The sequence below is a fragment of the Anser anser genome (genome assembly GCF_964211835.1).
Source record: "Anser anser genome assembly, chromosome: 22".
NCBI classification, from domain to species: Eukaryota; Metazoa; Chordata; class Aves; order Anseriformes; family Anatidae; genus Anser; species Anser anser.
Window position 1 is genome coordinate 7,906,854 of NC_139743.1, and position 16,884 is coordinate 7,923,737.

Genomic DNA, 16,884 nt, shown 5'->3' on the forward strand with positions numbered 1-16,884 from the left:
GTTTCAGGACATGTTTGGGGCTTCCGAGCAGATACAGTCTGCAAAGGATACGCTGGAGGATGTGTCAGCCCGAATTGGTAAGTTCCATGTCGGGTTCCATTTCATCACTGGGGAATTCTCAAAGGTTTATAGTGGCACTTTTATTGACCGATCCACCTTCGTTCGGGTATTTGCATTTCCATCCTCTGCCATGTGCTGGGCTCTGATGTAGGCTCCTGCTTAGGCTGCTTCTTTCTGTCAGCCTGCATCCAGACTGCCTTTATCTAATATCTCCTGCCACATTGTTGGAATAGGATGGCTGAATTTTTGCATTCGACTTCTTGACTTTGCAAATGAATGATCTAGAGGAAAAAAAATTAAGACATATTGTGCTTCACAGTATGCGTAGAAAGAGCAACTCCTGAAAAATAATGGTTTAACTAATGGTTTATAGCCTTTTCTTTGTTAAGACCTCGTGTTACAAAAACAGCAGCTCTGTGATGTGTTTTATGTTGTTTTGAATATTCTCAATTACTTGGGATTTAAGCAATAGACGTGTTCCCTTGTTTTTCATTACAGTAAACGTTGCTTTTTTCACGTATCCAGCAAACATGCTGCTTTTACAGGCAGAGGCAGTCTTGTAGCATGAGGAAGACTTTGGTCCTCTCATTCTGGCTTCTGTACGCTTTTTGCTTGGAGCATTGTTTAGAACCAGTAAAACTGAAATGTTTGGAACCAAGTAAATATATCCCCTTTATTCTTGGTTTGTATTGCTTTAACAGAAGGTATTGTGCTGTTTAGTTGTTAAATATCCAGGGTGTAAAAAAAAAAAAAACAAAAAAACTTCTGCAAAACTGAGGAAGAAACAGAATAGCAAACTGCACGTCTTCTGGCGAACAAGGCTGAAACCATGTAAGAGGAACGAGCAGAGGTAGATTGCAAAAGCAGTGCCTTTCCCATCCCGCCTCATGGGGAGGTTTGGTAAGACCGTGTTACCTGGGTCCCTAACAAGATGCTTTGGCTTCTCTCGCAGGCCCCTTCAGTTCTGTTCAGATCAGCTCTGAGTCAAGACAGCCGTGCTAAGGGGACGCTTCTGGGAGCAGTGGCAGTTAAGGGACGGGCTCCTGGAGCTTTGACAGAGCATGGACATTGACAGAACGTGGCAGGAGCATGCCCTGCTCAGCCAAAACTTTGGAACCCACTACCAGGTGCTGAATAAGGGTGACGAAAGATTTTGGCGAGCAGGCCCTGGGCTCGCATTGACAAAAACTGAGGAGAGAGATGAGAATTTTTTTTTAATTATTTGTAGCAATTTGCACAGAAATGTGAGTCCTTTTGTTAGCTTCATACAAGTTGTGTATCAGTCTCCTCACCACAGAGTAAACCGCATGTTCCAGGACATGGAGAGCTCAAGTTCAGTGCATTTGGCAGCAGCACTGGTTTCTGGTCAAAGCTTACACTTTGATGCATGTATAAAGAGTTAAAACAAATCCTGAAGAGGTGGATGTTTTGCTCATTTTCCCTCTTGTTTGGTAATGTACCTCAAGAGTAAATTGGATGGATTAGAAACAACAGCAATTAAAGCATGGTTGCCAAAAACAGTACCTGGGTTTTGAATGATAAACTGCAAGGGTGATAAATGAGTGGGAGCCGTGGCATCCTACAGAGGAGGAGTATCAGCACCCTCTTAAGTTGAACTCGAAGCTGAAGTTCCAGTCATGCAAACCTAAGATAGTCTGTACTCTGCTGTCACAAGTGAGGGGAAAGGCGTCTGTTGTTACTTCAAAAATTATGCGCTCAAATTTCCTTCAGAATGTATATGTAAATGTTTTCTAATTTTATCCTCTCAGAACTGTTCTGTTGCAGCTGACCTACCGTCTCAATTTACAATAAAAACTGGTTTGTAGAATAAACTGCTGTTTCTGGCACCCCAGCACTGGTCTCAATGCTTTCAGCAGCTCTGAGAATTAAAATGCACCTACCAGCTTTGTGTCACGCAAATCTACTTTTCTGTCATCTGTTGTTTTTTTCCTATCCACATTAAAGATTAATGTTTTCAATAGCAGTGATAATGTGAGTCAGTGCTGTAACTGCCATCAGAGATTTTGCCATGCCCTCAGACAACTTCTCTGTTCTCATGGCATGTTACATTACAGCTTTTCCATTCTTATAATTTTGAGAAAACTTAAGGGATGTGCTAGGAATATGAAACAGATATTTTGTGGGCACTTCATGTTTCCAAGTAATTATTTGGGTAGAGGAGCTATCAGGTGCTTTTCCTCCTTGTGCTTTGCAGATAAATACTATTTCTAGTCTGTTAGTGAACTTACAGTAAAGGAATAATGAGTGCTTTTGCACCTGCATTTCAGTATCCTGTACTGAAGAGACGTACCTTGGTTGGTGCCAAGCAAGTAAAGTTATCAAGTCCTGGCACAGGTCAGGATTTCCAGATGTGCAAATCTTTTCAGCAAATTATTGTGATGGGGTTGCAGCCTTGGTCCTTAGGCTTTGTAAGACTCAGATGTTACAGGATTTGTGAGGAGCTTAGCTGGATCCTTACTGATTTGTTGAAGACATGGGGTTGGTGGTAGTGTTCATTGCCATAACGTGGCTTTCACAAGTGTTAAACAGGCCTGGGTGCGTGGAGTTCATCTTTAATCTGAAAATTATGTAGGCTGTTTACATAGGCTTGAATCAGCGTAGAATTATTTGTGTGCAGCTGTTGACTGCTGGTGTTTTAGTCCACCTCTATGAATGTGACTTCTGAAATACTTCCTGCCACCCTCTGTGCCAACGCCTGGTGGTATGTAGTTGAAATTCGGGAAGGTCTTCCTTTGGAAAGTCTCTGCTGGGCTTTTTTCAGAGGAAGAGGTGACTGTTTGGGAAGCAACTTGCCGCCATAGCATATTTGGAAAGGATTCCTTCAAAAAAAGAAAAAAGATGAAGTGGCAATATATAGGTGTAAACTTCTCCGTGAATACAGAGAAGCTAAGAAATGCTTTTTATAAACAACAGTAATTGTAGATGGAGTCAATGGCCTCAAAACCTCTATGAGGTTGTCAGAAGTGGTGAGCCGAAACCACTTCTTTACGAAAGAAATGGCATTATCAAATGCAGTACTTGTGGAGAGTGTACAAAAAGAAAAACATACTTTCGTCTGTGTTCTGCTGTGAAAGGGAATATTACTGCTAACAATAAATAGATGGATTGCAGCATTTCTAGGCTTCAGCTTCGAATGTGGAATTACTCTACAATTAAAGCTCCCAGGTGGAGCTTTCCAGAGTTTTGTACCTCGCTGTCAGCAATTCTGTGTGCACACAGCGCTCCTCCAGGAGGCCTGCCAAACCTGCCGGAGAGCCCTGTCCAAGAACAGAAGCTCCCCACAGACTCCTTGCAAAGGAAAACACCTCAAAATCGTCCTCTTCTGTGAAGCTGGGAGGAAGAGGACGCCTGAGGATTTTCAGTGTCTTGGGGTAGTCAAGTGGGAAGGGTTTGGGGAAGAAAGGCCTGGTGCCAGGCCCAGAGACCGAGGGCCGGGTCAGCCCCAGGCCTGGATGCTGTCGCGGCTTTTGCAGGCTAGCAGTATCCCCTCAGACTCCGTTTATAGACTGCAGCTCAGCATTTATTTCATGTTTTAACGCAACCGCTGTGTTTATGAAGTAACTAATTTAACACCAGCTCCTTTGTGCGCTTACAATTTGAAGTATGCTATCCTAGAGGAAATTGGAGTTCAGAACCACTGCGTGCTTCTCTGGATGGTTCATTTCCCTGGCCTGCTCACCCGCTGCAGCTAAAGGTTACAGGTTTGCATTCCACAGATTCCAGGACACCAAAGTGAATGCTGTGCATTGACGTAATTTTGAGCAAAGGAACCTTGTGTTTGCCTTCTCTTCTCATAAATACCGCTAGGCTTGGCGATGGCAGGCTGAGTTCAAACTAGGTTTGCTGACCTAAAATACTGTTTTAAACAAAGTTTAGAAAGCACTGTTGATTCACTTGAAATGGGAACGGTTTGTGAGCTCCAGCCAGCAGTTTTGTCAAATGAAGCAAGGCAAGATTTGTAGTGGGAGATAGTACCTTTTAATAGGCCAGCTGGTGTTGTTGGGGGAAACAGATGTGTGTTTAGATACACAAGTGTTTCAAGGCTGAAATAGAAACAGCAAACTTGGAAGTTAAGTACACACTCAGAGCAGTTGTTCTAACTCAATTATAAGCTTAATTATACTAACCAGGGAGATGCTTTGAGGGAGAACGGGGTGCTGGTACCTGTGCAGCGGAGTGGGATGTTGGCAGATCCTGGTTTTGCACCTCTGTGTCTCAGAGCAGCCAATTGCTACCTCTTGAACACAGAAGAAATAGAGATGAGGTGTGTTGTGAAAGTTATGTTAGCAGCCTAATATTTTAGGTAAGGGTGCAGTTGGGCAGTGCTCCTAGTTCAGCCACTGGAGACTTTCCAGTTCACGCATTTCTCCCCACAGAAGGTCCCCGGGCTGCTGCCGCTGCGTATGAGATGGTGCTGTAACCAGTGGCCAAGAAGCGGTCTGGGTTATGAGTAAATTTCCCCAAAGGTAGCTGTAGTGATCCCATTTACACCATGGCTTCAAAGTTCAAGGAATGAGGGGCTGGGGAGCAGGAGGGTGGGAATTTCCTGTGCATTTTGGCACTGGAGCCAACATGGCATTTACATACCTGAAGTCAGTCGGTTTTAGTATTCACAGAAGTTGTCTTCATATTCTGTCAGTGTCCTCAGGTCAGGACGCAGAGTTTAAAGGTGGGGCGGTAGCTTTGTGGTGCTAAAAATGAGTTGTAAAATGATGTAGCCAAGTCAGAAACTGAATGCGAACAGTTCTTTGAGTGTGCTTCACTGACTTGTTCAAAGAAAAACCAAGACCATTCCAGGTACTATGTTTTAAAAACACTGCTTTGAGTCATAGTGCTAGTCAGGAGGCGAAGAAGCAACTTTTGCGTATGTGGAACTGGCAGGCCACATAAGCCAAATTTTTCAACCATTACCATTTCTTTTCCATTTACAGGGCATAGCATAGAATTTCATATTTACTGCTTCTAAGCACAGAAGCTTGCTGTATGTTTAATCGTCGTCACAAAACAGCGTATGTGAATTGATAACTTGGTAAAACTTGTTTTTTGTTAGCCTTGACACAGTAAGAATGAGCTAAGTTGCTCTGACTACTTAAAGGTCAGGTCTGCATTAGTGCTTGTAGGCTTAAAAAACACCCAGACCTGAATTAATGTTCAAACTAATTGTACGAAGTCTTTGGTTCTGTAGCACTTGCCTTCAAACTGCTTTTGCCTAGGAGTGGAGAAAATTCTCTGGGAGTCCTGAAGTGCTCTTGTCTGACTTCTCACCTTGTCCTGGGATCAGCGCCTTGGCAAGGTTGTGAATTCCCACACGTTTCCAGTGTGGGAATGCATGCTGGAAAAACCATTCGCTCGAGCTGCAAGTGTCTGAGGCGAAGTTAAAAACAACTCTGATGCATGCTGAAGTGTCCCATTGAGAATATTTTAACAACTTCTGAAAGTATCTTTAAATTTCCTTCTGTTTCTCTTGAACTCTGAAATACTTTTCTGTAGCGTGGGACAGGGCAAGGTGGACGTGTGTGCCTAGGGATGGGAGAGAGGAGTCGTGCTGCCAGCAGCTGGGAGGGAAAAGCTGGCCCCCATTTCTTTGACACCAACCCAGGACCTGCTTACGGAACCCCTGATGGTGTTTGGCTTAAAGCTGAAGGCAACTTTTCCAGCTCCGACCCATTTATCACTTACTTTACATGCACACCTTGATCTCCAGACCCCAAATGCTCCCGATGTACTGTGCGTTTAGTTTGCCTTTGGTTCTTAATCACTCCTGAATGTAGTACCCCATACCTGAGCATCTAACAACTGCTGTCGGGGTATATCTAATAATTGGGTTATCGTCAGGGTAAATCTAATAATCATTTCTATCGATTATATCTAATAATTGAAAATAAGCTTAAAATAAAGTAATTTTGAAATGTTGACAATCCGAAGACTTGAGGTGGAGTTGTAATGCCTCGGTCCTTTACCCTCTTTCATCACTAGGATTTACGGCAGCTATAAAAGTGCCCCTTGCCACTAAAAGTTTAAAAAAGAGAACTGAATGCCTTAGGACCTGTCTGAGCTTTAGCATCCCCATCTTTTCATGTGAAAAAATACTTTCATGCTGTTCAAATTACCTTCTAAAAATATTTGACATTTTTACTACCTTATTAACTATAAATAACTGGCATTGTTTCCCCTCCCCAGCCCAGCTCTTCCGATTTTACTGAAAGTAACATGCATATGCATACATCCTTCAGCCTGTGTAGGAGCCACTTGTTTGCACAGCGGTGTGTCCGAGGAACGGGGCAAAGGCGTGCTGTGGAAGTGACTCGACAAAACAAGGTCCCACGTTCATGGCAGGCGCTCCGCTCGTGTAATAAATTCATTTAAATTTATTGCGCTGCCTTCCGCTATTTTATTTTAAATTCTGTAACCAGATCAAGGTCAAGGAAGTAGAAGATGAAAGGGAAAGGGGAAAGGAAGCCAGAAGAGGGGAGAGGCAGGCAGGAAGGGGGAAGCAGGACAAGCAGTGCTTCAAAAGAGGGTTTGAAGGAGGTGAGCAGGAGAGATCTCTCGGAGACGGGAGGGATTGTGAGCATTACTCACTGAGATGAATGGAGAAGGATGATTGTGATTAGTCTTCTGGGCATACAAGTATTGGGAGTATCGCTTGCCTAGGTTTTTCTCTTTGTTTACCATTATATATCGGTGGTATTTCTAAATACCAGATATGCTGTTGATAGTCCTTGATAGTCTTTTCGCAGCCAGTTCCTGAACAGGGGTTCTGGGCTTCTGATGTGCCAAGGAATTGCTGCAGCTACTGGGAATTCAGCAGGAAGGCTATCCTAAGGCCATTTTAGAATATGCCGTTACAAGATTTTACTGCAGAGTTTTGGTCTGAGATCAATTAAATATGCTTTTCATTTGATTCATGCTGGAGAACAAACAGTCTGGATCTTCAGATGCCTCTTGAGGTCGATATGTTTTCTTTCGCTGAAGAGGAGTGTTTTGCTTGTGCTTAACTTCTTCTTCTGCAGTAGTGTGAAATTTCATTTTAAATCCAAATGGACTTATAGTTTCACTCAGCCTTTACGTGTGTTAAGTCTTAGTCTCTTCTCTAGCATAAATGTTTTTCCAGTGCGAAAGGGTTTGCGGTATCAAAAGTGAAATCAGAGGACAACAAGAAGCCGAGTGCAATTGTCTGTCGAACAGGGTAGGCTCTGACAGCTGCCATTTAAATATGTGCTAAGACTTGTGAGACTGGTGGGAAGTTGTTCCAAACTACAGTGAGCTCTGTATCTGGGAAGCTTCACATGCACAATTTGCAAGAGTGGTATGGTTCTGCGTATGTGTAAGGAAGAGGCAAAGAATGATGCGAAGAAGCTGACTGACTCCAGGAAATAATCAGATCCAATTCTGTTATTGATGTTTAACCACCAGCTTTACCAAATGATGTTTCTGTATCATGTTAATTACGTGAGTCATGTAGAACACAGAAGACTTTACTTGGAAGCTTGGGGGGCCCTAAGAAGGTGTAACATTACAGCTTATTTTCCCTCTATGGTGGAATAATTCAGAAGCAATTTGAGCAAACACGGGAACCAATTTTATATATTCTTTTCTTTGGGAGATGGTCTTTACAGCTGCCAGACACTGTGGGACAGACGGTCCCCTCTAGTCCTTCAGGACCTTGCACAGAAAACTTGCATTTGTTCCTACACATAGAAGGGAATTGGTCCCCAAGCAGGCAGTGTGTATTTTTTGTAAGAAAAAGTTGCACTACTTGCATTATTTATCACATGTATAAAATCAATTTGTGTCTATTTGATTTAAATCCAAACTTCACTTTGAGGTTTGTAATCCACTGTGTTTTTGAAGAAATTTTCAATAACTTCTCATCCTAGTCCAAAATTATTTATTAAAAGCAGCTTTAGGCAATCAGTACCTGCACTACAGCAGTAAAGCAGAGCTATTGGCAACTATTATTTTGTGTTTACTAGCTTGAACTCTGCCCTCTGAAAATTCATGTTGTAGTTTCTCTAAAACTTCTGGTATTAAATGCCTTCTCTGGGATATTTGCCTGCTCCTGCACGCTCATAAGTGGATCCAAGAAAACGTCTATTCCACTTAAAAGAATCATTCGACAAAGTCCCTCAGGCTTAAGAGCCATGAGCAATAGTTTCCTGAGCCCAGAAAAGAAAAAATAGAGGTTTCTTACACAGATGATGGTTTCAAAAATGCTTTCTTTGTAGTGCTACAGGCACTTGTTTTTCTCTAAACTGTGCTGGAAATTTGTTCTGAGTGGACAATAGCAGAAATGTGGGAGATGATATTAGTGATAGACTGCAAACAATTTGGTCTGCATTTTTGAAAATTACAACTGAGTAATTGCATTTTTGTATAGTTAATCCATTGCACAGTCTGGATCCTAAAAAATAAAATAATAAACCAGGCCCTAGAGGATTTCACTGCATTTTCTTCAAGCAGGGTCTGAAGTGAAGCCACTTCACTTTTGCTTTCCGAGATGAAAATGACAGCTCTTCTCTTTGTTTCAGGATACCTGTGATCTCTCATATGTGGAAGGAACGCTAGCAGAAAGGTGAAAAAATGGGTGTTAAAACATTCACTCATAATTCCCCTGCTCACAGTCAGGAGATGCTTGGCAAGCTGAACATGCTTCGCAACGACGGACACTTCTGTGATATCACCATTCGCGTCCAGGACAAAATCTTCAGGGCGCACAAGGTGGTTTTGGCAGCCTGCAGCGACTTCTTCCGATCCAAACTCGTCGGGCAAGCAGAAGACGAGAGCAAGAGCGTGTTAGACCTGCACCATGTGACAGTGACTGGTTTTATACCTCTTCTGGAATACGCTTACACGGCAACGCTGTCCATCAATACAGAAAACATTATCGACGTGTTGGCCGCGGCCAGCTATATGCAAATGTTCAGTGTTGCCAGCACGTGCTCGGAGTTCATGAAGTCAAGCATCTTATGGAATACGCCCAACAGCCAGCAAGAGAAGGTGCTAGATGCAGGCCAGGAGAACAGCGCAAACTGCAACTTCACTTCGCGAGACGGCAGCCTTTCTCCGGTGTCTTCTGAGTGCAGCGTGGTGGAAAGAACCATTCCCGTGTGCCGAGAGTCACGAAGAAAGCGCAAAAGCTACATCGTTATGTCTCCTGAGAGCCCCCTCAAGTGTAACACGCAAACGAGTTCCCCCCAAGTGCTGAATCCTTCAACTTCTTACCCGGAGTCCAGAAATCAGCCTGTAGACTCCTCCTTAGCTTTTCCCTGGACTTTTCCTTTTGGAATTGATCGAAGGCTTCAGTCTGAGAAGGTGAAGCAGGTGGAGAACTCTAGGACTTTGGAAATGCCCGGGCCCTCGGAGTCCAACCGAAGAATTGCAGACTACGTGACGTGTGAGAGCACGAAAGCCAGCTCACCCCTCGTGATCGAGGAAGACGTGCGTGTCAAAGTGGAGAGGTTAAGTGATGAGGAGGTTCATGAGGAGGTATCGCAGCCTGTTAGCGCGTCCCAGAGCTCCCTGAGCGATCAGCAGACGGTCCCAGGAAGCGAGCAAGTTCAGGAAGATCTCCTGATCAGCCCACAATCTTCCTCTATAGGTATGGCCGTTTCTGGGGTTACAGATGTACAAGTACATGCGTGTGCACTTGTGATTTTACTGGAGGAAATGTGTTCGTGTTTTGTTTTTGTGGAAATGCTTTTCTTTTTTCCTGTTTAATGCAATGTTATATATAAGCCCTGGTGAAGGGACGGGAGTTAGCTCTTTAAATAACTGGAATGCAACTAAGGAAGGCAGGCCTGCTGGTAGACCTCCTGATTATCCAGAAGAGATTGATAGCCCCTTTTTACCTCTGGTTGCTTGACTGGGGAAAATAATTCTGTTTTCAGTAGTGTCAAAAGGCACGATCTCAGTTACGCTGTAACACCAAATCTGAAAGAGTTATGGCTTGTAGCCACAGAGGGACAGAACGGTACTTTGCATCAGACATAAAATCTTGTATAACCATGACAGAGAGCCTTTGTAAGAAGATTTGCAAAATAAGTGGTGGAACACTGTCATCTTAATGTCCCAGACGAAGGCAAAACCACAGAGTCATAATACTGAGAATCTTTCCATTTCTGTGGGGCTTGGTTCTCAAGTTGCTTCTTCAAATGCTGCCAATTGCTGAGAGAAACCTTTTTCCGTGAAGGACAATTTGAAGCCAGTTTTGGGTTTTTCTAGCAGGCTGTTACTTATTAATAGCTAATATTTAAAGGTTGTTTTTTTCTCTTTGCACATAATGTATTGAATGGCTTTTAGTAAGTCAGAAGGCCAGCAATTTGCAGTATTTCTAGTTTAATTACCAAAATTTTGCCCTAGTCAGCTATTTTGCCTTCAGTTAAGTGGCTTGACCTGTGTTCGGTAGAGTTTGTTTACTGAAAGATTTTTAATCAAGCCTTTTTTATTTGAAAACCGTTAAGAATGAAGAATGTGCTGGTCTGCTTCATTCACATAATGTATACATGAGAGGCTACGTCAGTTAATTAAGTAAATAAACTAAAATGAAGTAAATAAATGTAGCCTAGTAGCCTGCATAATCTTTTTTTCTTTGCTCAGTGTATCACTTTCTTCTCTGCAGAAAGTGGCTCTGGCCATTCTAAGTTTGCAGTAGATAGGGTCTGTGTTGTTAAAGTATCTCGGGTAATACTCACTAAAAAGAAATGAAAATATCTTCCCTTTGGCCAATCCTTTAAGACTTGATGTTGTTGTTTCTGTTCGTCATTTTGTAGAGTTCGTGTGTTGATATCATATGTCACTAATTCTTTTTCCAAATGAAAATGTTTTATTTACCAAAGGCAATGCCGTTTGCCTTTTCTGAGGAGCAGACTTAAGGACCTCTAAATCTTCGGATGTAGTTTGCCAAAATAGCACACAGATTAAAAGCAACAGTTTGCTTGCTGGGCAGTTTCCAGGAAAAGTGATCCTTGTTCAAGCAGGTTTAGTTTGACTCAGATTTTAACTCATTTTAGTAGGAACTTGGGGAAGACCTTGCCAGGGCCAAGTGATCGGAGATGCAAATTATTACATCAGCGTAATTGTACCATCACAGACAAAACCGAACCAGTACAAATAATGATTAGGGAAAGTTACAAACAGCGTATCAAGTGAAAGGAGGGAATTTTACCAACTATAAATATCATATCCAAGCAGATCAAATGAATGAACTAGATTGCAAATGAGTAGCATATTATCTACAGAAGTTTTCAGAGGGTGTCCCTTGGAGTTCAAAATGTCAGCAAAACTACACAGAATGAGTTTGAATGAATTGGGACCTGAGAATGAGAGATTAGAAATCGGTTGTAGAAAGAGAGGTGCCACAATGCTATAAAATCTCCTTTTGAAACGTGCTGCAAGTAATACCCAGGCACCTTGCTGCATCTTCCTCTGGCTGAAGATTGCTTTAGCCAGTTTCCTCAGCTGTGAAATGATTTCTGTTGACGAGCAGCTTTGCACATCCATCTTCAAGAGGTTCCTGTTTGGAAGCTGCATGACATTTGCTGGAAAATCTTCCATTTTCTAGTTCCTATTCTGGTTTTTGTACCACGAAGGTCACGGAGCTGACCATTTGTACAGCATGGGGCAGAGGATCTTAGTGATGATAATGTTTAAACTTGAAATGTCTGTTACTGAGGATATTAGTACAGCGTGTTCTTCCTTAAAGGGCTACGTAGAGAAAAACAGTATACTAGCCAGCCCCAAATCCTCAAAGTGCAAATCTGTTCTTTGTCCTTGAATATGTTTGAATTAATATGTGGTGGTCTTTGCATAACATTATTAACTATCCTGATAATAGTTTTTATTCACGTTTTCCTATAAAGGGAAACAATGCTCTCATTTTTTGCACAGTTGCCATGTACCAAATATATGATAAGACATGCTTTGTAGCTCAGAGAGCACTTTTTACCTCCCAAAGATGTATTTCTTCATGCAGTAATATAGGAACAGCAAATGAAGGCAGAAAGATATGTTAAAGTACAGCTTTCTCTTTCCTGAAGATATTTTCCTTGTATAATTGCATATATTTATCTCAGTGTTTTATAGTGCATTTGTATAAAAGCATTCTTGCCTTTATTTCTGATATTGCAAAAAGCTCTTCTTCACTCTTTGGACAATTTCAGAATCATTCATTTGCAATTTATTATATTTGGAGGCACTTTATAATACAGAAGGAGATGTGAAGCAGGGCCTCGATAAATAAGTCATTACAGTAACAACAATAGCTATGTATGAGAAGATATTTTCAGAAGTTATTAACACAGTTTCCATTTGAGAGGCGAAGGCATTAAATTAAACCGAGGAGCAATTGGGATTATTTTTTGGTAGACTTTCAGTTAAGCGTAGCATGAGAAAGAAGGATAAATCGAAATGGGATTAACTGTTGTAACTTCGCAGATTGCATAGTTGCAAATCTCCCAACCATAGTTTGTCAGTTCATGGCAAAATTAAAATTTTTGATTCTATTAGTGTTATTTTGAAACTGCTGGAGATGCTCGTTTCCTCCCATCACTGGTGCCATAACACTGGGTACTTTAAGACAATAATCTTTTACTTCAGTAAGGTTTTGTAGAACACTCTGTCCTTTATAGGGAGGAGAGCCTTTTGGAGACAGTACTCTCATTCTTTTTGATAAAATAAACATGTTTTCTGCTTCTCTTTCCATGCTTTTGTTTCTTTTCAGTTTTCCATTTTGTCTGACACTTGTCATTGTAGACCTAATGATGCTTTATTTTCCTAGCGTGCTTTAGAGAAGGCTTCCCGAACTCAGACTGCTCATGTACCTCTGTCTTGGAGCTACGTCTACCCTAGCAGCAAGAGCAGCTCCGAGCACTGTCCTAAGCTGTGCTCATTCTCAGAATGTAGGTGCAGAGAGCGAAATCTCCTTCCCCTGTCTGTTGTCGTCTCGTAGGGATTCAGTGGTAGAGACCCAAAGGCTGCTTGGCTTCAGAAAAGTTTGAGCAGTGCTTAGTGTTCTGTCTCAACAGAGGGAAGAGGAGGCAAGATGGAATTTCTTCTGCATCGCTCCCGAGTTATTTCACGTTATTGATCATACGTGTGGGAACCTCTGTTTTGGAGAGGAATGACCACAGCCATGATCCTTTCGAAATTTGGTGGAGTTCAGTCATTTAGTTTTCTTATCTCCCATTGCACACGTAGACATTGTCAGAGGAATAGGAGGAACGTGAGGAGATCCAGTCTGCTTCCTGCACGCAGCTTACAGGAGAACAAAACACGGTTTATCTAAATGGGTGCACGTAACCAAACCGGAGGATGGTTTTTATCAAAGGGTATGCCTGGGGGAGGAATCTACAAGTTCTTAGAAATGTTTGAGTGCTATGCTGCCAAATTCCCTGTTATGTTATGGTGACATCAGGCCCAAATGTCCTTGCTTAGTTTGCCTAAACAAGGTTTGAATGCCAGACTCCAAGTGGTGGTGAGAGAGGCCTGTCTGAGCAACAGGCGCATCAGGTGAATGAAGTCGTAAAGGTTTGGTTTAGTGCTGCATTTACCTTAGATTCTGTTTCTGAAACCCACTTGTCTAAATGTTGGTGCTCTGAACAAAATTTCTCAATGGTTTGGTGTATACATCTCTCGTACAGACAGATGTTTAGGCTCCTTTGTGTTGCATTTGTAATTTCTCAGGGGGCTCTTCCTGTCTCAGCATCTTATCAATAAATGAAGGCATTATCAATTGAATAGATAACGTATGTGGAAGATTTGGAACATGAAAGCCATGTAAAGTAGCAGAACTGAACTGTATTGCTCATGAAGTCTTGAAATTTGATGAAATATACGCTTTAGGTGAAAGTAACATTTCTGCTTTGTGGTGTTAGTACTGGATGTGTTTTATAAACTCTGGCTGCATTTAACATAGATTCTTTTCATTTTCTAGGTGTGCCAAATATTTGCCCTTTATTGAGTTGTCCGTTTACTAGATAATCGGTGCAGAGGAGAAATTGAGTTGGAACACGTTGCTTCTGGGTTTTCTAAATGATTTTCCCAAGACAATTTTAATATCTCATCACCCAGGAAGCAGCGTCTCTCCGAGATTTGGGAAAGCAAGCTGTATGTGTATTTACCTGCCCCCCCCAAACCCTTTTTGAACACGTATTTGCATTAAGTTGCCCTTTTTTCTTTGCCTAGGCTCAATAGATGAGGGGGTTACGGAGGGATTACCCACACTCCAGAGTACCTCTGGCACTAACGCTCATGCAGATGATGATGATCGGTATGTACCAATGTAGTGTGCAAACTGTTCTGCAGCAAGTGGTATGTTGTAATTAACCTACCCAGCCTTAATCCCAGAATGTTTAGCTGTTTGTACATATAATTCTCTGTGTTGATCAAAGTACAATCAGTGCCTGAAGGATCAGATGCTTTAGAAGAATGTAGGTGATGAAAGTCAGAATTTGCTTACTTGTTGCTTTTCATTTCCTGTCTTATTTCCAGGCTACACTGGTGAAGAAAGATACTCGTGTTTTTACTGTTTCTTCATCACTGCTCTTTATTCATAAATAAAAAAAAAAAGCCTTTGTTGTGAAACAGGTGTGGTTGCATGCGTGCTGAAGCTGACGTAAAGCCACAAAAGCAATAAGATGAGATACCTGGTTGTGGCTTCCCCTGGCATTACTGTTCTAAGCCACAGAGCAGCCTTATATCTTTTCTCCCAAACTTTCTATGCAGCTTTTCACCAAGACGCTGTGTGTTTATTGTAAGCGTGTAGTAGCCTTTTGCTGTGTTGAGATGAGTGTTTTATTACGGGAATCCCTTGAAAGGGAAGGCTGGCAAAGAAGGCAGAGCTCAGATGGGTCTGTTTGCTCAAAGCTATATGGTAGTTCTGTTGGAACAAAGCAACGTACCTGCAAGGTGCTTACAAGGGTGCACGCAATCCGTTTGACTTTCATTTCTTTGCTTTTGTGGTATGTGTCAAGTATGGTGTATAGATAGCTATTCTGTTCCTCAGGAAAAGTTTTAAAGTATTGACAAGCTAGCTTTTGCATAGTGTTTTGTTAGACAAGTGGGTCTGAGGAAGAAGTGTGAATCTTTGGGAGTTGTTCCAGAAACTGTGTCAAGTGAAACTCCCTGTAGAGATAACTATGAAGAGCTGCGTTTTCATAGCTCATAAAATCTTTCCTGCCATTTCCATCTGAAACCTATCCCATTGTAGGATTAAATTTGAAGAGAAAATAACTGCCTATAAAAGATTTTGTGTATGACAGAGAAGATTTTATCCATCTGCTAGAAAATCTTAGTGTAAAAATAATAACCAGCACTTTGGGTTTGAATTGGTAGTAGGAGCACATGTTGCATTAGAACTAATCCCTTCCTTTTTTAAAGCTGTAATTCTAAAATCAAGTGGCATACATGTTTTCAGCAGTGGATTATTTCAGAATTTTCCCATAAAATTAAAGATCTTCACCCAAACTGCACAGAAAATTCAATATACAGAAAATCCTTTTAACACACTGAAAAATTCTGCAAAAAGGTCTCTTTCATGCTGAAAAAGAAAGAATATTTGCCTTAGCTTATGCTCAAGTTTTGAAATTAATTAGTCTCAGGATAACAGAACCATCAGCAAAATGAACTAGAGTTTGCACATTGTTTATATAACAGTAAGGGAACTAATAGTTATGGGAATTTATGAAAATTTTAGACTGCAGAATTAAGATTTTCTGCCAAGTGATTTATTTTATAAATTCAAATGAAAGTTCCAAGACTTTACTTAATCTGTGAATCAGTTAAATGGGTAAAATGAGGCTTTCAAAGTCGTAAGAAGTTTTCTTTCATATGTACGTGTGAAATGCAGTGCCAGCCCTTCAAGCAAGGGACTCCTGAATTCCCATTTCAAGCACAGGATGGGCATATCAACAGATAAATACAGCCTGTCATTCACTGTGCAGCAATTCGGGTGCACAGTTTTGGGTGCGTAAAATGAGATACTACAGAATTCTTAATATAATCAAACATGTAACTCTAGCTGAATCAAATGAAAACGTGATCAACAAAACATACAAATGGAGAAAAACTTCCTCACTTGCTGTTTGTTAGCTTTTTAGTGGACCTTTACGTTTAAGTCCAGGTTGTACATTGTTTTATGAGTGGACATTCTCACAATGTCAAAATCAGTTGTGATTAGACAATGCAAGTTTATATTGAAATATACATATTTGAGTTTGTATGTATTTTATTTTCATAAAACAAAGCAAAAGATTGGTCTGTCTAAAGGTCTTCCAATACAATGTCCTTATCACCGTGGAAACACTTGTAAATATTTCAGAATTTAGGATGTTTTATCTCTTGATTTCCTTTGTTAAATAACGAACATAATGAATTGGTCCTCCTCCATAATCAGTGTTTTTTAAGCAGCAGGTCACATGCAGTTGTAGTCAGTTTAATAGACCCGCAGGAGTCTGGTAAATATTAAAACTACTGTTTCCCAGTGATGTCTGTTACGTTCTTTCTCGGATATTTCACTTTTGGGTTGTAACACACTTCTCTAATAAAGATGCCCAACACAGCCTTGGCTGATTTAACAGTTAGTCTCTATATCAGTTTGTGGCTGCATTTACAAAGGAGTTGCACAGGCTCAATTATAAAAGATCTCTGAGATCCATTATAATGAGAACTCCCATTTTTCTAAAGCACTTGTTATTTACAAATAGAGGACATTTTTAGGCTCACTGAGCATTCCAGCATTTACATTTGTCTGTGTTTAGTTCTACAATGTTGAATATGTGTATAATCTGTTGCTGAAAAGAAGAA

The 16,884-nt window shown here is 41.2% G+C and overlaps 1 protein-coding gene across 7 annotated transcripts in view; it reads left to right on the forward strand.

Annotated features, from left to right (window-relative positions):
* Positions 1 to 16,884, forward strand: part of ZBTB44 (zinc finger and BTB domain containing 44) — a 41,607-nt gene that overhangs the window by 10,317 nt on the left and 14,406 nt on the right. For 5 of the 7 annotated variants that reach the window (XM_083808402.1, XM_083808404.1, XM_083808405.1 and 2 more), the window contains exons 2-3: positions 8,613 to 9,682; positions 14,266 to 14,350. In XM_083808402.1, coding sequence (XP_083664528.1) covers positions 8,665 to 9,682; positions 14,266 to 14,350 — 1,103 coding nt within the window. In that variant the 5' untranslated portion in view covers positions 8,613 to 8,664. Of the gene's footprint in view, positions 1 to 8,612; positions 9,683 to 14,059; positions 14,188 to 14,265; positions 14,351 to 16,884 lie in introns of those variants that run through there. The other 2 variants (XM_083808407.1, XM_083808408.1) reach the window with 1 other exon arrangement.